The 23842-nt window shown below is 39.9% G+C and overlaps 1 protein-coding gene and 1 pseudogene across 1 annotated transcript in view; one reads left to right on the forward strand and one right to left on the reverse strand.

Moving 5' to 3' along the window:
* VWA3B (von Willebrand factor A domain containing 3B) overlaps positions 1 to 23842 on the reverse strand; it is a 65883-nt gene that overhangs the window by 23987 nt on the left and 18054 nt on the right. The window contains exons 8-15 of the mRNA XM_072340980.1: positions 16047 to 16160; positions 11794 to 11990; positions 11262 to 11416; positions 9274 to 9412; positions 7458 to 7589; positions 4781 to 4879; positions 2922 to 3104; positions 1114 to 1241 (exon numbers count right to left, since the gene is read on the reverse strand). Of these exons, the coding sequence (XP_072197081.1) occupies positions 1114 to 1241; positions 2922 to 3104; positions 4781 to 4879; positions 7458 to 7589; positions 9274 to 9412; positions 11262 to 11416; positions 11794 to 11990; positions 16047 to 16160 (1147 nt within the window). The remainder of the gene's footprint in view (positions 1 to 1113; positions 1242 to 2921; positions 3105 to 4780; positions 4880 to 7457; positions 7590 to 9273; positions 9413 to 11261; positions 11417 to 11793; positions 11991 to 16046; positions 16161 to 23842) is intronic.
* On the forward strand, positions 2317 to 2435 carry LOC140247527 (5S ribosomal RNA; annotated as a pseudogene).

A 23842-nucleotide genomic window follows, 5' to 3' on the forward strand; every position in this document is an offset into this window, starting at 1 on the left:
GTAGAAAAATGTGAAGTACAGAAATTCTGAAACATTTATGTTTTCATACTTAGAGCCTACCTTACCTTCTATACATATTACATCATTACACAGGACATTCCACTTCAGATTTACTTTACTTGACTTTTAATAACATTATTTTAGCATACTGCACTTAACAGATTCCTGTCTTAAAAATCTGATTACATACTTTTTGTCTTTGTACTGTTACTGCACAGATGAATGAGGCACCAGGCAAGCTCTTCCCTCCTTTTTATTAATGCTGCTCTCCTATAGAGACTATAATTAACTTCATGTTTGAATCTGTCTGTCTTTGCTCCCCAGACGGAAATCAGCTTAATCAGCCACGCTGAAAACTTTACCACAGTGGCCCAGGAGTCTGACTCCACTACACTGTAGAAGGACCTCTGTTTGAACCGTCATTCTTGGCACCATTAGACTTCCAACAAGTTCTTCATCTGACACTGAACAGCAAACTATTTTTAATGAGAAGATTCCTTATTTCTTGATGAAAAGCAGAGACAAATATGGCACAAACATACAGAAATGCAGTATAAGATCAAAAACATGACAAAGTAAGCTGAATTTTATCCATCGTGTTTGCCAACTTGCTCTTTTAAACAAATTCATTTGTAAGTAATTTCTGTTTCAGTTGCATATTCCAATGAGCAACATTCTAGTCATAAAGCACCAAGTCAGCTCTAGCCATGGACAATAATTTTTATCAGTTCTCTAGGTTGGAGGGAACATCTTTACCAGAAACAGTAAAATATTTTCATCTCGTTGCATCAATTATTCCATCCCAATATTTCAGTTATTCCATATTCTATTCAAGTTGCACCCAGTGATCCATAAGGGTCCTTTCCATCTCAGAATGATCTATGACCCTATAATTTGAAACTACCTACTATCTTATTACCATTTCAGGAATCACAGTTTTCATATATTTTTCCAAACTTTTCATTTCCATTAGTGTGACTATTTCTTTAAAAAAAATAATACAATCTTTTTCTTTAAAGAGGACAGTGTCAGAGGTTACTTAAGACAATGACAAAGAAGAAACTTAGAAGAGTCCCTATCTCCTGTTAGTATCATGGCAGTATGAAGACATACTTATTCTCTGTATTATTTTCTTCCTTATAACAGTCCATCATCAGACATTCAGCATGAAAAGTCTTCACTTTCTCTAGGTCTTTTTCTCCCTGTTCAATCTCTTGTTTTAACAGACATATATCTTCACTCTGTCAAAAAGAAAATCAAATTTTTATTACAATTTCTCCCAACAGGTTTCATTACTGAACTGAACTGAAACTATGCAAGCTTTGATAAAAATAATTTTAAATAATCATAGAATCATAGAGTGGCCTGGGTTGAAAAGGACCTCAAAGACCATCCAGCTTCAAACCCCCCTGCTATGTGCAGGGTCAGCAACCATCAGAACAAGCTGCCCAGAGCCACATCCAGCCTGGCCTTGAATGCCTCCAGGGATGGGACATCCACACCCTCCTTGGGCAACCTGTTCCAGTGTGTCACCAACCCTCTGTGTGTAGAACTTCTTCCTCCTAATATCTAATCTAAACCTACCGTCTGAGTTTAAAACTATTCCTCCTTGTCCTATCACTGTCCACCCTTGTAAGGAGGAAACAGGAAGGAAATTCCAAAGACGATGCCTGTACAACTCCCGCAGGGCCAAAAGGCCTGACACAGGTAACACAGTCTCTAGCTCTCATCTTTCCAGCACGCAGTGTCACATAGTCCACATCAGCAGCATCACTCAAATTGGCCAGTGCAGACTCTGCTGTCTCTCAAGACACGGAGTATTTTCACATCTTCCTTCTTTTAATTAGTGTCCGCAAAGTTCTGAACTGCCTGCTACTGTCTTTTGTTCTCATGGTTCTACTTCCATAATTTCTAAAATTGTGGAGATAATTAAGGGAGTTTTAACTTTTAGTTACAAAAAGATATGCTTTAAGTGGGCATACCTGCTAGTCCATTCAGAAATTTTCTAGTGGGGATTGTTAGATTGAACTCATTAGTTATACGTGATAGGTCATTACTACTCTGGGAATTTTACACATTATAGGTCTCTCCCTAGTGGCTATTGTAGAGCAAACGTTCAGCAGAACTCAATTCTGCAATCTCTCATTTACTTGGATGACAGCACAGTTTCATTTTAAACAGAAGTTTATTTCTGAGACAGGGATTAATTTGGTCTATGTGTTTGGGTTTGTTTTGTTTGTCAGTTTTGTTTTTGTCCCAGAGTATTGCTGTGGAATTGCAATATGTGCCCTGTAGTTTCTTCAACAGCATGGGGAAGTCTACAACCATCCCACCCTGATAATGCTTGATCTTGTCTGATCTCAGAAGCTAAACAGGGTCAGGCCTGGTTAATACTCAGATGGAACACCTCCTGGGAATAGCAGGTGCTGTAAGCTTTATTTTTTTAGGAGGGCCACTAAGATGATCAGAAGGCTGGAGCAGCTCCCCTAGGAAGAAAGGTCGAGGGAATTGGACTTTTTTAGCCTGGAACAGAGAAGACCTCAAGGAGACCTCACTTTGGCCTTCCAGGACTTGAAGGGAGAGCATGAACAGAAGCGGAAACAGCAGTTTATTAGGGTTGATAGTGATAGGACAAGGGGGAATTGTTTTAAACTCAGACAGGGGAGGTTTAGATTAGATATTAGGAGGAAGTTTTCACTCAGAGGGTGGTGATGCACTGGAACAGGTTGCCCAAGGAGGTTGTGGATGTCCCATCCCTGGAGGCATTCAAGGCCAGGCTGGATGTGGCTCTGGGCAGCCTGGTCTGGTGGTTGCTGACCCTGCACATAGCAGGGGGGTTGGAACCTGATGATCACGGTAGTCCTTTTCAACCCAGGCCATTCTGTGATTCTGTGACGAATCGAACATTTTTAACTACTCACATCACTAGACGTTGCAACACCAAGATCAGTTGAATAAACATTGTAATAATGAAACCGTCCCCCTGTTTCAGTAGAGAGTTCATGCAAAAATTTATTAGCTTCTGTATCATCACAGTTGAAGGATACAGTATGAATGGGAACTTTAGGATGAAGCTGCACTTGAGCCAAAATTGTCTGAGGGGGCTGAAAAACAAACAAACAAAAACGTATGAAACAGATGGCAACTAAAATGAATTTAACATTATAAGGAGAACTTGCATGAATTTAATCAGCCATACTGTTGCTTAGACACTGATAAGTACAGATGGTTAAAAATATGCATTTTGCATGAATTGACTATTTCATAATTTTATGAAATAAGCTAATTTAAAACTGAAATTGAAACAGTGACCATGCATTAGGGCACGGGATACTCTAATCAAACTAAAATTAAATTATAATCAGCACACATTGTTTCTTAAGTCCTAAAGTTTATTAAAGCAAAGAAAATCAAGCTACCACATTGGTATTTAGAATCACTACATGTATATCACTGGACAAAAATGGCTGATATTTTGATTAAACCTATTTATTTCAATGACAAGATGATTCAATACCAGAAAACAAAACAGAGGTGGAGAAATAATGAAAGCTTGTGTTCCTCCTCCAATAAAGATGTAAAACCTATGTGAGAAAGTATAAGATCGTCTATATACCATGTTGAAGGATCACCAACTTCTGATAATATTATGGCTCCTCATACACTGTCATAAATCTTGATATATTTGGCTTTTTCATGAGATTTCCAACATGTTTGTTTTCTGAACTTTAATAATGATGGCAATCCTGGTCATTTTGCACTTTCCCTCTAAAGAATTATGTCATAAAATCAACTATTACATAGGTTAAAAAAAGTATTAATTAATTACTGTCTTCAGAAAAATATTTACTGAGGAGTCTAGCTGTATGTTAAGCCTAATTGCTCATAAATAAAATATGAATATATGCTCCTAGCTTGCAGAAGTGCCAAACAATACAGATATTTCCAGTTACAAATTGATAAGTTTTAACACGTGACAGCCAATAACAACCAACCTGCCTGCAGAAAACATCAAAAAATAAACCTGGAATTAAAAACAACACTCAAAGATGTAAGTTAAAGTCTTTCATCTGTAAACTTAAATCAAGTTTATGTTTTGATATTCAAATCACTTGGAAGCCCTTCCCCCTGGGCTATCTTCCTTTTATCAAGAAAAGCAGAACAAGAAGAAATGCAAACATAGAACTGAATCATAGAATTGCTCAGGTTGGAAAACACCTGAAAAATCATCAAGGTATTATTTCTGCAATATGCTTCAGTAATTAATTTTATAAGCCTTCCAGCCCAGTTGTTTATCTAAATAAAGTCAGGATTTTGCTTCATATCTACTATTTAAACAAAGGTACACTTTCATTAGTAAAGAAAGTATTTTTGAAATTACTCTTTCTGCATGCTGGGTAGTTTTAATATTTAATTCCAGCCATAGAATAGGACGAACATTGTTATTTTTAATTTTTGATTCATGAGAGACCTGCCCTACACAAGTTTTAATATGAATCCTAAGTTCAGATGTTAAGATCCAACCTTCATGTTTCATCAATTAATGATCCTTAAATCAACTAGTTAGAAAGATCAATGTTACCATGCATCAAAGACTGGACCTTGGGAGGAGAGCTCTAACCAAAGCCCTACTCTAACAACACATATCTCAAATGCCATTTTGAATTACTATGACAACCTCCAAGAGACTCTGCTCTGAAGGTGCAACATTCATCTCATACAGTTTGCTTCAGTGTAGCACCACACCACTGCGTTTTCTGTTTTCTCATTTCAGAAATACCTGATCAGGTCTCCCATCAGTCAAGAGATAAATAGCCTGAGTGTCAGCATCAGCAAGAGCAATTTGGAGAGCTCTGAGTGTATTTGTGGAACTTCCAACCTAACAACCAAAGAGAAACAAATGAAGAAGCAGTTATAAATGCTACCAGCTCTTTTTCTCTGTTGTTAAATTCATGATGACAGCGTACTGATTCAAGGGGTATTCTGGAACTGAAATCAGCAAGAAAATGGTGAAAATTCTTACTTATCAAAGTAAGTGTCAACACAGCATAAATTGGTATCAAATTGGTATTCAGTAATTATGCAAAAATACAAAATGCTGAGCAACAGCGATATGAGCTGTAAAAGGAAATGTAATAACTAAAAATACAGGGTAAAGCAATAATGAGATACCTAAAATCTTTATGTTTTAGTAATTTCTGTCATTCTCTTATGCAGAGTTCATGATTCTTCTTTCTTTTTAGAGAAAATACAACTCTGCATTTACTGAAATGCATTTCATAGCTTAAAGGAACCAAGAAAACTACAACTCATATCTTCAGATTTCTACTTTTCAAACACTGAGTATACAAGCTTTCCAAATTTTGGGGAAAAATTAAGGCTCTGTAAGCATGGAAAACTGTTTCATTGAGTTACAGTCTTATTCTTTTAAAGCAAAATCCCTAAAAGGAAGTTTTATGCTATCATAACTATCATAACACTGAGCATCAGTCTTGATGCAGAGCAGTGAGGACTGTAGTGGTGTGAGAAGAGACCCAGGATCCACGTATTTGATGTGTTATAGAAGATAAATATAAACCACTAATATCATGCAGGTAAAATTATGTTCAGAGGTAAAATTATTTCTTTAGTCCTATTAATTGTGTTAAAATTACTCCCAGTTCATCCCTCCAGCAAAGTTTTACTAGAATGGGCAAAGAAGGCAAAGCAGATAAAATGAAATAGGAGGTACAATCTAGGAGGTTATTCTATGTCTACATGAGAATATATGTCCCAGGTGACATGACAGCTCAGATGCTTTATCATCCTGTTTACTAATCCATAGAAAAATCTTAACAGTAACTACCCACATGAAATACTTGATCTGAGCCATTTTCTCTATGTTAAATATACCCAATATTCCCAATATTTCAGCAAGCATTATAAAATTCAAGACACATGGCACCTGTAATTACGTGCAAATTGCCCATCCTGGCTATTCTTAATAATGGTAGATGGCTTGGAACTGATTTACAACATAACTATTTCTGCTATATCATGGGAAAGAACAGTGATGCTGAGAGAAAAGACTATGTACCTTATAATGAAAGCTGTTAGTTTTCTTAGTAACTACAGTTACAAATGCACACCGTCCATATCAGTGTTTTAAAAATCCAATGTGCTTCAATTGTATTTATAAACACCCTCCACATTTTAAATATTATTAATTCCAAAGGGATTGTTAAGTTTTTAAGTTTAACAGTTACTTCCTGTTTATAGCTCAGCTTCTTCATCCAATGTTCTGGAACCAAATTGTATTAAATAAGATTAAAGGATCTGCTCTGGTTAATATTCACAAATTTGGCCAGCAGTAGTGAGAAAAAGCTGTTCCCAAATGCATATAAAAGATGATATCATATTACACTAGTTCAAAGTCTTGCACAGTGCAGTGCTGTGGTATTCAGCTTCAACAGAGCCAACTTCTTAAGTCTGAAGGTAAGCAGTACAATGAAGTTTACTAAGCTTAGCTGTAAGTATTCAGCAACTACACAGAGAGGCCATACCAATACTTTCTCTTCTCCATGCATTTGTCCACTCACACTTTCTGAGAATACAACCTTTTTTTTTAACCTTGCTTTGCAGTCTCAGAGTTATTATGTAGCTTCCTCTGTTCCCTCATCCTCAGGAACTCCACTATTAAGTCTGAGGAAGGGCTATACATTATGTAAACACAAGTGTGTTAGAAAACTTAACATTGGATATATTTGTACTTCTCCCGGTCTGATTCTCAGTCCACTGCTAGAAACATCGCTGTCAACATTTGACACATTAAGTGGTCCTTGTGCTGCTGACGGATGCAGTCAGCCTGGTGCCTGACTGGGGCTGAATACAAGCATTTCAACTCTGTTTCAGGGAAAATTTCTCAGCTTTTGGCCAACGTCAGAAAAAGAGTATTGGGCAGATAGAGAGATGTTTGGTCTGAATATTGTTGTTCTCATGTTCCTCTACAGCTCAAAGTCAGCCGTCTGTCTTTGCACCAAAAGGGACTAGACATGTTCCTGCAGCTCACAAGCAGAACTGGCAGCCGCACTGTTTCCTGTATCAGCTCCCAGCTGTGAGTCCATCAGCTCCAGCCCTCATAGAGGCAGTATACCCACAGCAGGAGTGATAAGTTTAGAACCAGGATCTGAGCACTGTCATCATTCATGAAGAAACCAAATTTGCTGGTGTTGTAGCTATTAGATGTAGCAGGCTGTAAGTAGAAAATTAATATAATCTTAAAAACAAGCCCACTGTTAAAAGATAATACCTGACAGATGATAGCTTGTACTCAGATCTACAAAAGTCTATTCATCATCTTTATATTCTCAGCTTATTCACGTAAAATGCCTCGTGAATCCAAAATTACCCCAACCACACAGAAGACACAAATATAACTTTGTACAAACATGCTGCATGGTAATTAGCTTCCATGTTACCTCAAGCCCTTTTATCCAAAGCCAAGCATCTTGCAAATTCTCCTCATTAACTTCAGCAAGTTTCTCTCGCCATGCCACCGCTTGGGAACTAAATTTCACAAAATTAAATCTCTTTTTGTGTCTCAATTGTTCCTGCAAGAGACAAAATAATCTAAATTTTACTCAGTGCTGAAAGAAAGAATACTTGTATCTTGAAATACTGACCAGCAATACTTCTTTTAACTCATGTACAGCTGATTGCATCATTATAATAAATCATGATAATACTTAGTTGTGGCATATAGGCACAAAGAGACAGACAGAGAACAGATAATTTCTGCCTGCAATTATGAAGATAATTTGAACTTCTACGTTTAAGTCTCCATTTACTCATATTTCTCAACTATTTGAACTTCAAATGTCTAAGAAGGAAAGAGAGAGCAAGGAACACAGGTATGAACGTTGGTATAAGGAAAATATGACAGATTAACAAAGGAAAACAAGATCAGAATCAAAATAAGACATTATTTTGTGGAGGAGAACAAGAATCAAATGCAGAGGCCAGCAAGGGGAATGAGAACAGCAAGAGAGAATTAAGAGTTTGCTGAAGCTGCTTTTGGACAGAAGTTATAAGGAGTGAAGGTTGTGCAAGCTAGTACAAACTTCCTGAGCCTCAGATCTTTGACTCCTTTTTATCACCATTCCTGTACAGTTGCCTGTGAAACCTTCTGGTACAGTATCTCATCACTTTCTAGGTTGATCTGCCTAGAGGACTGTGTCATACTACATCCTGTTACTTACACCTAGCTCAAAACTTCTGTGTTACAGTTCTCACTTTTCTAGCTCTACTAATGATTGCCATCAGTGTTAGACTGATAGAATTTTTATTTTGAAATTTAAATTCTAATTGAAAAAAATTTTAATTTTTATCAGTTACTTCTTAAAGTTCTAAAAGAGTCAATCCTGTTTTAGCAGTTTCTCTCAGCAATTAGTGTAAACTCAAGCGACATCACTGTAGATTTCTAGAACATCCCACACTTTTCAGTACACACTGCTTCTAAGGTATTGCCACACCTTACAAGTCAATTTGCAAAGTTCTGAATGACTGTGTGTATGGGAGATTGGTAATCACAGCCTGAACCTCTGATTAATCAGCTGAGGCAAGTATGGGGTCAGCTGTGGGAGCACAGGTGAGAGTGATGTAGCTGTGCTCCCGGAAGGGGTGGAGCTCGACTCCATCCCCTCTGAGACCTCATTTAAGGGCTGACTCCCACTGAGGCAGCATCTCTTGGAGACTGCTCACCAGTGAGGACTGCCCCAGCTTCTTCAGCCAAGGCACCACCACTGGTGAGTTTTCCTTTGCTTATATTTACTTATACCTTCTGTACATTTGCTACCATCTGTATACTAATAACCAATACACTGTGAAAGATGCAAGCAAGCTCAAAATGCTCTTTGCTCTCTATCTTCGAAGTAGGAAATACATACCACAAATCACAACATGCCAGTGGAATTGAAAGACACTGCTTAAAACTGAAAATGAAAATTCCAGAAGGTCTTTCATTACATTGTTTTGCTGTTCTTTTATATATATATATATATATATAATTATTGTTTTTTGAGAGAAATGTGTAATATTTTCCTCCAGATTTCTTTCAAACATTTGTACAGATGGACAAGAATTTTAAAAAATGGACGTTAAAAATATTTTTTGAATGCCAATTCCAAAACATGATGAATAGGGTAACAGAAATGAAAAATAGGGTAACAGCCATCCAGAAAAGGTCACCCTACTCTAAAGGGCTCCTCAATCTTCAGAATCGTCACTTCATCAAACCTGTATGAGCTGAAATATTTTCTCCTTCACTAGTGGCAGCTTGTCCTTCATAGACCGGGATGTATCAATTAGAATATAGACATCATCTTCAAACACATTCCCAAAGAGACCTCTGCTTCCTTGTTGAAGCCACTTAATCCTGAGCAAGGAAGAAAAAGAGCAAAACATGGTACTGCTGTGCTTTCTATTCCTGTTCTTTATGCACTGTTACCAGTCCTTTTCATGAGTAATATATTGACTCTGATGTGCCAATAACCTGCTGCTATGTAATAATGCAAGACAAATCTGTTTTCTAATTTCAGTAGGAATTTAGAGACAAACAGAACACAGAACAGACAAAAAAGAAAAGCAACTCTATAATGTCAATTATCCAGTAGTTTGAGCTAGCAAATCCTATGAGAAAGTATTTATAACTATTGCCCCTGTAACTTATCCAGCTTGAACTCAAGAAATCATTTAAGCATATGCTAATAATGCCTCCCTTTTCAGAAAACCACTTGAGAACCTATTCTGTAAGGAACTCGACCACTTTAAAGAGTCTTAATGTAACACAGATGCTTCAATGCCTTGTTGACCTAGGGCCTTAAACACAGACTTCATTTTACATTTTAAATAGGATTTAAGCACGCCTGCCAGTTAAATGCATGCAAGCATGTGGTTGTGTACAAGAGCATTTCCTCAGTAATGGCTGCAACAGGTCCAAATCTAATTTCCCTTGAGAGTCATAAGCTACTTGACTACTCTGAAACACAGGCATTTTAGCAGATGGAATATAATGGCTCTGGGAAAAACACTGCTCATCTTCCACAGAGCTTTAAAAAAATGGCATCACAGAAACTTAAAGGAACCTATTACACTCATACATTCGTTACTGACAGGTATTATACCATTAGTCAGTGTTTGATAAAGTCTACCAAGACTTTTTAACAATGAAACGAACCATTCTAAACAACAAACCCATAATCTTGGCTTGGATTTCAAAAATGTAAGCACACCAAGGTGCTTTACCTCAGATTTTCTTTTCACAGTATGTTAACATTATCCCAAATATAGCAAGATGAAGATAAATGAAAATGGACAACAAAACTCTGTCTGATCCTGCTAAATATAACCACGCTATTATATTTTGCTGGAGAAGTGGCAGTAAAACAAAAGTTCACATCCTGTTTTAATCAGTGAGACGTCTCGTTGTCCTAATATACGAAACACGGTTGCAATATTTAGTGATACTTTTGGATCTACAACAACCATTTTGAACATTTTGATCTCTTTATGTAGACACAAAAGCTAGGAATGTAACCTATAATGGAGATACCCACGTTGAAATTAGACAGACTTCCTTTCCAAATAGAACAGAAATGGGTCACGACTCAATTCAACTTGACCTGGGGCATCTTCAGGTCAGATCAATCAGAATTTCTAACTGCTATTTATTTATTTATTTATTTTGTAGCCTTCCTATAGAACCTCAGAGTATATCTTGTACAGCAAACTATGGAGCTAGCTTGAGCACTGAACTCCTGATTAGACATGTTACTTCATAGCTTGCTCATGTCCTAGGCTGTTCAAACTTGTTGCCTTCAACACAAGATTGCAAAAGAGGCATTATTAGTAAGGACACAGACAAATCTGTTCTACTTGGTGCCAGAGATATCACAAGGGATTCCTAGGTATGCAGTATGAATGATTCTGGAAGTTCTCTGCTTTGTTCCAACGTACCATAAGTTCCAATGCTTTTTGCCTCTTTCAGCAGCATTTCTACAGTGCACTTACTGACTTTCATCTTTGTATTTCAGAAAGAGAATAGAAGATACAGCTTATCAGTTTTCTTTACATAGCTTCTAAGAAATCTTACACACAAACGAATTTCTGGCTTAATATTGCTACTGGCAGTTTACCAGCTACATCAGCTTATTACAATAGTAAAAGTCAAAATTTTAACACCGATGTAAAATAACAGAAAATGCTTTATGTGACAGAACACTAACCTTCCTTCCACTTGTCTGAGAGCAGTCCTCATTTTCTCTTCATACTGCTTATACTTTTCTGTAGTAACATATACATGAACTACAGATCCATCTTTCCAGAAGGTATGTACAAACTTGTCACAGTATTTAGCATGAATTACCTTCTTCTTTGTCTCCTAAAGCCAACAAAAACAGGTTTCATGTTCCAAGCCACATTTTTTTGCCGTGTCCTACAATATTTAGTAAACAGACTTCAAAGGTACATGCAGATCACAAATGATCAAGTGAGGAAATGGACACAATAGTGTGGTCACGGAATTTGCTTCGAGAACAAGTCAGCAGAAACCAGCAGAAACTCCTGTAGCCCTTTGAAACAATTTATGACTATCTTTGTCTCATTCCACTAATAAACTGACTTTAGTAAAAAAGCACGTAACAAGAGTTCATACATTTTATCATAAATTCAGCTATCAATAGACATTTCAAGTTTTAAAACAAAACAAAAAAAAACCTAACAATTCACAGGCTGTGAAGGAAAACTAATGCTACTCACAGCATCAGTTTGTGAAGATTCATCCTCTGGTTTAGTTTTGATGTCAACAATTCCATCTGCATGGCGAAATGTACAATCAGCGAGTGCATCATACACTGTGAGCTTCTGAGCTTTCAAGCCGTACTTCTGCAACCACTTCTCAGAATTCAAATATTTGTCACACTTATGCTCTTCTAATGGGTGATCAGCTTTGGTTCCTAACAAAGGAAAATCATGAAAAAACTCTCATGTGTAGTAGGGTTCATTTGAGATATGCAATTTTTAACAGGCTATGATATTGGAGTCAAAACCATCAAATTTGTCTCCTAAATTCCTTGATAGGCACCTAAGCAGTTTCAATTTTGTACACAACCATGAACACATAGTTTTGAAATCAACGAAAATGATTATGCCATTGATTTAATTGTCTGAATATGGACTTAGTTGTCTAGGCAATCATTTCTAATTCTGACAGCAAAACTAATTTGAAGAACTTGGAAAAATGATCCAAATCAGTTCTGAGTAAAATACAAAATTAAATAGTAATAAAAGCCCAGATATTCCTCAAACTTAAAATCCAGAATTATAGACTGCATAAGAAGATGCTATTAGAAATGCCTACTATATTATCAGCTGTAACTATCCGTTTCCACTTTTTTTCCCCTTTCTGACTGTGCACTAAAACTTTCTGTGTCACAGATTTACCTGAGGTTGGTTGTTAGATTAATGGAGGAGAAAAACAGAGAGAGCGTGGTTAACTAGAAGAATTCAGATGTTTGTCAAAAGATGAAGGAAGACACAATTTTGTCACACAGACAATATTCCATACTTGGTCTGTTCAGAAGTTTTCACATCTTCAAGATTCGGAGCAGATATTTTATTTTTGGCAGTCACCTATAGCAGAACTGTGCTCCTCTGACATCCCTATCATCTAATTTTTGTCAAGTTTAAACTGATATGATCAGCAGAGACTTGCTAAGGTTTGGCAGCTAAATTCCCTGAAGGTTACACATTGCTCTGAACTTCTTCCATTTGCACTGTCTGCTCTAGGGTTAGTGGATATTTCTGACTCATCTTTATTACTTACTTTGTTGTGTTTATAGTATTTGCTGTTTATGTTGTTGAAAAAGATGCTGAAGAACCCAATCCTAAGACCGGGTTCCACCTAGACATAGAGCAGTGGACCACCACCCTTTGGCTATGACCGTTCAAACAATTCCTTATCTACCAAACAGTCCAGCCTTCAAAACAGTGCCTTTCCAATTTAGAGATAAGGCTGTGACATGGCACCATGACAAAGGCCTTATACAAATCCAGGCAGATTATATCAGTTGTCCTTCTTTTATCCACTGACAGTATCACTCCACAGTAGAAGGCCACCAGACTGGTTAGGCATGATCTGCCCTTGGTGAAGCCATGCTCACTGTCTCAGATCACTTCTTCTTGCACGTGCTTTAACATCTCTTCCAGGAGGATCCACTGCATGATCTTCCTGGCACAGAGGTGAGGCTCACCTGCCTGTAATTCGCAGAGTCTTCCTTCATCCCCTACTTGAACACAAGAGTGATATTTTCCTTTTTGCAGTCACTGGGAACTTCACCTGACAGCCACTTTTCAAATATGACAGAGAGTGGCTTGGCAACCAACTCAGTCAGCTCCTACAGAACCCTGGGACGCAATTCATCTGGCCCCATTGACTTGTACATATTCAGCCTCGTGAGGTGATCTTGGACTTGCTCCACTTATAGACTTGGAGGGATTTTGCTCCCCCATCCCTCACTAAGAAGTTCACAGACCCAAGTGGCTTGAGAAGCCTGACTGGCCATGAAGACAGAGGACTCATTAAGTAACTCAGCCTTTTCCACGTCTGAGGAGGCCAGCTCTCCCTTTTTCACTTATCAGAGAGGGAAGAGGATAAAGGACTCTGCATCACTAGCTTGATAAAATACACCTAAACCAAATAACTCATAGATAGGACTTACAGTAGGGTGAATGTATTTTCTCACGCATTGATGTCAGTGATCAAGGCAGTATAAACAGTTTATTTAGATGCAGCTAGTGACAATCATATTGAGATCCTGAGCCTGTAGACAAACCTATATAGACAGATATTAATTTAAACAAAAAAAAACCTACAGAGATCAGACGGCATCAGTCCAGGTGCAAGGGCAGAGACTATTCATGTGGAAACATTTGCTTTCTCATTGCCTGTCGTTCTTAACACAGCAAGCTCAGCAACTGTCACAAATGCACTCACCCCATTTTAAAAAGGATATAGTTATTTTCTTTCTTTCACATGCTTTACATAAAAAGTCATATCTCAGTTCGGGCAACTAGAGCATTATCAAGATAGTAAGCAGAAAAGTTGCCTCTTTTTCTCTTTTTCCTCTCCTGCAGAACACCACAATCATTATCATGATCTGTTCTGCATCTGAGCATTTTAAAAAGGGAACAAGAGGACAAAAACAGGAAGAAATACAGACAAGCAGGTACTGCAGTTATTTGGATCAATGGGCAACAGTCAAGTTGAAGAACGCTGAACAACTGCCAAAATAAATCACACTGTTACTTTGTTTCTTCTAAGTCAGTTTATGAAGTTATTATGTATGAAGGCATACACTACAAGAACATTAAAGCTGTATAGTCAAACACACTTAAGTAAACACTGAAATTAGGGCTGCCTTTGCAGCTTTATTGTGGTCCTTTTGTTCATATGCGTTATGATAGAACAGTTTAACTACATAAGGAAAGCCCTGCTAATCCAGAAGATGCTATTATCAGTACAAAGAAGTGTATTATGCCTTTGCAGAAGAATTTATGCAGACTAAGTCCTGCAGATTTATGTAGCTGTCAGATGTTCAAACCCAGTTCAGGCAGAGAAAACTCTCAGCTTCTAATCTTCACCATCACAACCACAACATACCAAGAGCTCAGGAGACTGATCATCCAGCTGCACAAATTGTTCCTCAATAGGTAGTCCAGAAAAGGGTGCCCGACCCCAGCCTCCACCCAGTCAAAGTAAAAGCAATTACACTACATAAACTATATTGGAGCTACACAAAATCACTGATGAGATGTGATAATTCAGCCTGAACTTTATATCAACTTACTAAAAAATACCACCAGTCATCAAGTAAATATTCTAAAGCCAGGGGCTAATGCAGAAGATGACAATTGCTGATAGCCACAACTCTGATCCTGACAAACCAGTCACTCAGTTACTATTCAACACTGAAGCTTTCTGGACTTCATGGATTCCCAGGCTTTCAGTATTATAAACTTGCCAGTGAATTGCTGAATGATAAAATCACCAAGGTTGGAAAAGGCCTCCAAGATAATCTAGTCCAACTGTCCACCTATCACCATTATTTCACCACTAAACCTTGTCCCTCAGTACAATATCTAAATGTTTCTTGAACACCTACAGGGATGGTGACTCAACAGCCTCCTTGGGTAGCCTGTTCTAGTGCTTGACCACTTCAGAGAAGAAATGCTTCTTAACACCCAACCTGAACCTCCCCTGGCACAACTTGAGGCCGTTCTCTCTAGTCTTATCACAGTGTCACTGTTCTGCAGAGCATGCTCAGAGCACCTCCATCTATCAGGGCTGAGTAGTTTCTCCATTCCAGGGATTTGGAAACCAGCCACACTTGGTCCTCACTAAGGTTCACTCCAAGTGGAACATATACCAGGCCAAACATAATGGTGGAAACTATTAGTTTAACAAACAGATGTGGATTTTCTTCCATGTTGCTCAGTGCAGTGGTTGTCAGAGCACTCATCCAGTATCAGCTTCAGTCCTCTGACTTCAACTATAAGAAACCAAAATTACACTCCTTTCAGCAAAATAAACTAGCTATCAAGCTCGAGGCTACCCACAGAAGATCATGATGGGGTTTTTCCCCAGCACAGTTAAGAACAAAATCAAAGACTTACCAGCCCAGGCAAAGAGAGAAAGCACACATACACACAAAAAAAAGAAGCTTCAGTATCTTGAAATCTAGATAATTACTAAAGTTAGTCATTGATGAATTTAAAATGAAAGTTTTAGCCTTACCTGCTAAAATTTAGCAATTTTTAAGCAGTAGTAAACAGGGGTTAACAATGCAGGGTTTTAAGTATCTCTATGTTTGGTTGCTAAGCGTAAATACAACCTACATATAGTTATTTCAGAGAAAGTTGTCCTCAAATCAACATGTAATCAAAACTATTCATAAATAAAAGAAATTGATCATGGATACAATAACTGTTAAAAGAAAAATAAATGATACGACCTGCAGAATCCGGCTGATGAGATTCAGATAAAATTCTCTGAACTTGTCTCAGCGTACTCCTAGCTTCCTCCAACTCTTTCCAGATCAAAAATACATCTTCACGAACACCAGCTACTGCAAAAGGAACAACAGATAGAACTTGACATTTTGTACCAATTTCTGCTTTTTGTAACTTCTGTATTATCATGGAGTCATCCAGGTATAACTGCATCACCTTGTTCAGAGGGTTCCACTGAAATGCCAAGTGCTGTTTGTAGATGGAATTCAAAAATGGGCTCAAAGCTATCAGAATATGAGAGGTGTTTAGCCTGCTAGAATGAACCTACATAGCTGGCCTCAGACTGTTCCCACAATGGGAGGAAATCCTTTTTAACGTTTGCAAATAATAAGAAAATTCCACAAAGAAATTCACATGTTGTTCTCTGGACTTCATTGCAAAACCAAGCTCCAAATATTAGATCTAACTCTGAAAATCTAAAGAGAAGACATTTGCAACACATCCAATCTCCTACAGTATATAGATACCTTTAAAATTTGATCTCTCTTTCCCATATGAGTATGTAATATAATTTTGGTAAGATACGTTGATTTTCATCTTAACAAATCTCAACAGATAGCCACGATTAAATGCTAACAAACAAACAAACAACAAGGCTGGAGTTGACACAAGATTTCCTTAATCCCAGTAGATTTGCTTCCCTTGATTAAAAGATTAAAACATGTATTTATTTAGTAGAGTACAATTATTGAAACACCATGTACACCCAAATAACATACTACTAAAAATGTGTCAAGACTGAGTTTAAATTTCAGTCTAGGACTATGTAGAAAAAAACTGTGTTGTGTATTACAGTAAGTAGATATATATACATATATATATATACAAAAGGAACTGAATCATGAGCTATCCTAACCACAAATGCAGACTACAAGCCATTGCAGAGCATAGCCTACTACTGAATTGCACGTGAAGATGCTGAACAAGGCAAACTTTATCTTAGCATCTAGTGGTCCAGTTAATATTCATTGGTACTCCCCTCTGCAGAAGATAAGACATGCAAACTCGTGTGTTAAAGCAGGCTACCAGTAAACAAACAAACCTGATCATTTTGTTCTTTGATAAACTTCCCTGAAATAATAATTAGAATGTTCTACTAAATAAGAACTCAATTTTAATTGTGAAACGCTTTTAATTTCCAAGAACTATTTTGAAATGTGTTGTTGTACACTGCCATCTCCTGGGACCTCCCTGTACTTCATAATAAACCTGTTTCTGTTGCAACAAAGACTGGCATCTCCTGCATCACAGAAGCCATGAGAAACGCAGATCATTCCACAACATAAAAGGCGGAAAAATAAATATCAAAGTCTGTTATTAATTTACAAATTCAATGAACGTAGTTAATTTTATGAAGGTTTTTATCATTATGTTCGAAAATACTGAAATCAAGAAGAAATTTTCAACTATGTTTAGAATAATATTGGTGATTTTATTGTGTTTCTGCATTTCCTCTTAAGCTCATGCTATGGACTACTCAGATTTACAGGACTATTGGCACTGTCTCTGATAAGATATGTGTATTACACAAGAAAGTATCTTATTCCTTATTAATCCCATGGCCAGTAAAATAAAACTGCATGCACTTTCAAAGCAAATATGTTTAATGGAGCATATTGTACAGGACAAATGCAGGCATTAACAGCTGCACACTGCAAACAGCAAGTTGCCTAGAAAACCCTTTATCTGGCAACAACTTTTTGTGGGCTCAGCTGGAAGAGCAGGCTGTAAGCAGTGGCAAGCAAAGTTACTTTCTCTACAATGGAGGCTCACCTCCACCTCCATCTTTGTTCCCATCTCTACCTGCACCTTTTCCTCCACATCTGAGGAGAAGTGGGAGAAAAAAGTCATGCCTTTTCAAACAGCCCCAAACCCAACACACAAACACACACACAGCAGGTCACACCCTCCAGCTGTGCCTTTCACCCCATAGCCTGTCCCTGAAAGAAGAAAGCACAAACCTTTCTTTGAACATTACGTTCCCTGAACTCACACCTCAATGCTGTGCTATTTTGGGGGTCACCAACTGAAAAGCAGACAGAAGCCACCACTGTGGAGGGGCAGTCTCCAGATGTTCCAGGCCTCCTGGCACACCTTTAGATGCCCACACTTCATGAAAGACCTCTTAAATCATCATGTTATCCCCAAAGGAGAAGGGCCCACCACCTGGCTATGCTGGCTAGAGGTTTAACAGCCAGCAGGTTCCAATTCAAAAGCCACAAAGCAGTGATGGCAGCAGGGTGACCCAGGGGACACGCATGAAGGAAGCAGCCTTAACACTCCTCTGCCTTCCCCAGCCTGCATGAAACATCAGCTAGCTCAGTTGGCTCCCACTGTCACTGCTGAGGTGAAACATGGCCTGCTTTGCTACAGGACACCCTGCCCCAGAGAACAGAGGCCATGGAAACAAGGAAGAAGATGGGGACAGGAGGCAGGAGAGCCTGAGATAAAGGGCAGGAGCACTGTGCTGACTTGTGTGAGCTGAAGCAAAACGGTGCATCCAAGTGAAAAGGCATGGGCAATTACACACATACACAGAAACTCAGAACCGTCTTCATTTCCATTTCCCAGTTATTTGATACCATCAGGTGATATTAAAGCAAGAAGCTTTTCCACACCTACCTCCCCAGCAGACAAACTTTTCCGGTTTGATGAGTCACTATAACCCATTTCATTTCATATTCAAGGTACAAAACCTGCTTAGTAAAAAAGCCCATGCGAAAAGAAGCCTGTGAAACTGACAGGGCCTTTGAAATGTCAAGGAAATACCAGCACAGATGCAAATCATGAAGAAAAGAAGTCTTTCTTATTACTCTGATGATCTGACTGAGGCTGTGGAAGCAAAACCCAGATGTAATGGAGTGAGATATGTTGTAAACTTTGCCTGCCTGCAAGGCAGGAGCAATTTTTTCACTGCTGGTCCCTTCCTCAGCCTCTACGTGGCAGCAGAAGACAGCAGTGTTCTTCCAAGAACCGGCTGTCAAAATGCACTTTTGGAGGGGGAAGCCTGCAGAGGAGCACAGAAGGACAGCTGCCTGAGCACCTACAAAGGCAGGCAGCAGACACCCTGTCCCCATCTTGCCCTCCTTCCTCTGGGCAAACGGACAAAGCAAATGAACTTTGTATCCTGTGTGGTATTGCAGAGCAGCTATCTGCATCACTCTTTACACATTAGCAAAGAGAGTTGCCAGGCCAAGGTTAGGTTGCTAAGACTGGACAAAGCACAAGTGAGGAAAATGCAGAGGCAATTATCTTTGCTTCAGCTCATAGGCAAAGTAGCTACTACACAGTCATTATCCTGGCTTTCTGAAACCTCAAAGCTAATCAAGAAGATTAGTCTACACAGTCTGGAACGGTATGCTGTTCCAAGAGACTGGTCATACCAAAATACGTCTCTTTTTGGATATGTCTAATAACTCAAATCCTGACTTCAGTCCACTGGCATTTTCTTTACACATACAGTTCATCTACTTCACCACACAGAGAAATACTGACCAGAGATGTACTATTGTTTGCACTTCAGGAGCCATTGTACGTTTCAGGATCAAGATCAAAACGCCGCTGCTTTTCAAGCCCTCTTTAGCATCTACCTCCTCTTAATCCAACCCTGTAACACAACTGTGGCCCTTCTCAAGGAGAACCTTCTTCACCACAGCTTCCACCATCTCTCTAGGACATCAAGCTCCAACTGAAACATCATCTCCCTTCCACTTATAATTCCAGCTACACAACAACATTGCTTAATTCTGCAGCAAACGAAGAAGCTACACGAAGAAGAACATAGGCAGAAGTGATAATAGGAAAATCACTGCTGAATAACATTGGTCCAAATTAGGCTTTGTGTAAGAGTATTTCTTCTGCATTAAGTAGGACTGAGTCTGCCACTATAAGCACCTTAATTATTTACTGGCTTATACCTGATTTGATCTCAAGCACTCATTCAATGAGATATGTATGTCCTATTTGGCAGTTTCTCACGCTTCCTTTCTAAATGACTGCTCAAGATGCAAAACAGGGGAGAATTTAACTCTTATCTGAGATTTTAAATAGCTCTCTTCCGACTTGCTTTGTTTAAGTAGATGAAAAAGAGTGAGCATGAAGATTACCTGTATTTGCAAAACAGTGTTATTCAGTGGATACCCAGAAAACTATCAGATTTCCTTAAAACGTTGTTTTTGGGGTTTTTTTTCTAGCCCATAAAACATAATGATGAGTTTCAATTTCCAGCTGTTGCATTTGCAGCACAAAAAGAAACGGAATCAGAATATTCCTGTGCCACCCTTTGTTTTCCAAGAAACATCACATTTAGAAGATTAGATCTCTGGTTCATTTTCTATTCATTTCCTTGTATAGTTTATGCCACACACCCCAGAACCAGTTTCAGAACACATCAGTGAGTAATCAACAATTTTATTATTATCATCTTCTGCACCCTTGAAAGAGTCTCTAAAATACGAGACATCAGGCACGGGCCACAATAATGTCTCCTGTACATTTTCTTTTCTGAAAAGATTTCAGATTCTGCATACGATCCAAAGGCTCTGATTGGCTGCCAGTGATGTCACAAGTGTGGTTATAATACCCAGTAAATGCAGAAAGCTAATTGTGTTCCTTTTTAATGTGTAAATTCTACTCCATAATAGCAATAGGACAAAACAGACAATGCACTTCAAGGAGATTACTGCCCTTTTGAGCGATTAAAGCTATTCAGCTTTCAACTTCAGAAACAGTGATGAGGAAGTAATTCCAGTCATACAGGAGCTCTAGGCCCATCTATTGAAACAGGCTGGTGCCTGGGGGAAGAGGAAGCCAGCTTCCCCCACACACTCAAATGGGGTCTGAAAAAGAAGCACTTGGAGCAGACTGAAGGAGATTATTACAGCACTCTGAATTAGTATGAAGTGAGAGGAAGGGCCCTGAAGTACACTCTGCTTTTGGCTCCTAAACACTTTTGCTTTCTTACTTCTGCCCCCCGAACTCTCCCATTATGTTTCTTTCATACTGAATAACCACGGTCATGCTGAAGGACAGGTTAGTACACAAGGAACTGCAACCCAGAAAATATGGGACAGTTAGTCCAAGATTTAAAAACAGCGAGTCACTAAGTTCACCTTATGTCATAGGTTCCCTAGCAGTAAAAAGAGGCTAACAGGAAAGTAACACTAACGCCCCTCAGTATAATGGGGATGTGTTGTATTAGGCATCAGCGAGATCTCGTGCTGTAACGCGATAGGTCTTCCCATGCTCAGTAATGCATATGTATTAGATGAAATAGGAGCCCTATATAAGGGACTCACGAGGTTAATTAAACGCCATTTTACCACCCACCACATTGGTGTAAGCAGTGCGTAACTTGGCCACGGGGCCGTCGGAAGCACATTACAAAGGACGTGATTCCTTAAGGTTACTTGATTAAGGTAACATTTGGTGCCCTCTCTGAGGCACGTCCTGGGGGTAGTGTGCGACGGCTAACTGCGTGGCGGACGCAAGTCCTACGGTTAGATCCCGTAGAAGCGCCTCGGTGGGCGGAAATTGAAGCAGCTGATGTTCTACCTGCGGTTCGGTCGTAAGAAAACGAGGACCGTGGAAGACTGCGGGACTACAGGTCTCGAGTATATACAAAGGGTGCAAGGACGTACGGTGTCGCGCACCAGAAAAAACAATGGATTCCGTCATTAAGGTAGTATCACGAGTTTGTAAAACTCACTGCGTTAGAAATGTTCCTTCTAAGAAGGATATAGCTGCCGTCATCTCCTGTTTGGAGGTGGCGCAGATTTTACCCTCCCCTAGTAATCTGCTCGATTCGGAGCGGTGGGATTCTTTCACCGCTGCCATGCTCCATAGAGCAATGCACGAGTATAAAGCGGAGGAGTTAAAAACCTGGGGTTTGGTCCTGGGTGCTCTTAAAGCCGCTAAGGAGGAGAAACAAGTCCAGGCCATCGCGACTGGGGTTTTTGGTCTGGATACTGGGACGTCCGGGGTCCCGGGGGGTGCGGAGGAATCGCTTTCTGGCGGCGACTCTGCACCCAAAATGGCGCCGGCCACGCCGGCCGTTTTCACAATGGCCATGGCCGCGCCCGAAACAACTCCGGAAGAGAAGGCGGAAGTTGTGTCATCTGGGGAGGCGCCACCATATTATCCCCGCCTATACCCCTCTTTGCAAAGCTTTTACTCGCCTGAGGGGGATGGAATTTGTCCGAGGGAGGGAGAGTCGTGTGGGGAGGCGCGCCGTGGAGGCGTTGAGCCACCCCCAGACCCACCTCCGGAGGAGGGATCTCGTCCCGAGAAGGGTGAGAAAAAAGCGGAGGAAAGAAAATTGCCTATCCCCACCCCGTTTGTCTTATCTCCCGAGGAGGGGGAGGAGAGAGGGGTGGAGAGAAAGGAATTGCCTGCCCCCACCCTGCCGGTCCCGTTTCCCCAGAAGGGGGAGGAGAGAGGGACGGAAAGAAAGGAAATGCCTACCCCTGCCCTGTCGGTCCCGCCTCCCCAGAAGGGGGAGGAAAAAGAGGAGGAACGAAAGGTTCCGCCTACCCCCACCCAATTGGTCGCGTCTCCCCGGAGGAGGGAGGAGCGAGAGGATTCTCGCAAGCCCACCGATTGGTCGGATATCCGTGAATCAATGAGAGGGTTGGGGCTTAAGGAACGGGACTGGGCGGTGTTTCCGATAGTCGTCCAGAAGAAAGGACCAGTTTGGGTGCCTTTGGAAGCGAAAGCAGTGACTCGGTTTATAGAGGCAATTGAGAAAAAGGGCTTGAGGTCCCCGATGACTATGAGTACCTTTGAGGCTCTTATGGCCCCGGGTCCCCTACTGCCATATGATATTGAAAGCCTTATGAGAGTTGTCCTTGAACCAGTACAGTTTACTGTGTGGAAGGAGGAGTGGACGGTACAACTTAAGGCTGTTGTAGCACAGACTGCTTGTGATCCGAACCACCCAGCGAATGGGAAGGAGGGAGATCCGAAAACTAGTTTAATGAGGCTTTTAGGAACGGATGCAGATCTGGCTGGATCTGCAGAGAAGCAGCTTAGGCTCCTCCGTCCGGGAGAATTACTTGCCTCCACGGGGGCGGCTTCTACTGCTTTTAGAAACTTTGTAAGAAAAGCAGAACCTGTTTCCCCGTGGTCAGAGATAAAGCAGGGTCCCTCAGAAACATTCTCTGAATTTGCCAATCGATTGATACAGGCAGTAGAAGGATCAGAACTACCTAAGGAAGCATTATCTTCCGTTATAAAAGATTGTCTTAAGCAAAAGTCTCATCAGAATATTAGAGATATCATTCGGGCGGCTCCTGATGATCTGGAGACTCCGGGTGAAATTATTAAGTATGTGCTGGACAAACAACAAGCAACACCATTGCCCAGTGATGGCCTGACAAAGGCATGGCTTTCGGTTATGACCGCACAAAATAATCAATCTAAGAACCCCTGCTTTAAATGTGGCCAGATAGGTCATTACAAGAACCAGTGTACAGCTCCAGAGAGACGGTATAAGGTTAGAGAAAAATGCCAAGCCTGCGGGAAGCTGGACTTTCCTTTCAGGCATGGTTGATGGGAACCCGCCAGCCGCAACCGCGAAGTGACTCTTCAGGAAAGAAGAAAGGAACAGATAAAGAACCACTGCTTGTACCTACGAGAAGGACATTTGTTGTATCGCTTGTTGTGTGTTTTTATGTATTTGTGTTTGTTACAGGGGGAGAGGGTGCTCATCTCATGTCACAACCAGAAAATATTTGGGTCA

This window comes from Excalfactoria chinensis, chromosome 1, assembly GCF_039878825.1.
Source record: "Excalfactoria chinensis isolate bCotChi1 chromosome 1, bCotChi1.hap2, whole genome shotgun sequence".
NCBI lineage: Eukaryota > Metazoa > Chordata > Aves > Galliformes > Phasianidae > Excalfactoria > Excalfactoria chinensis.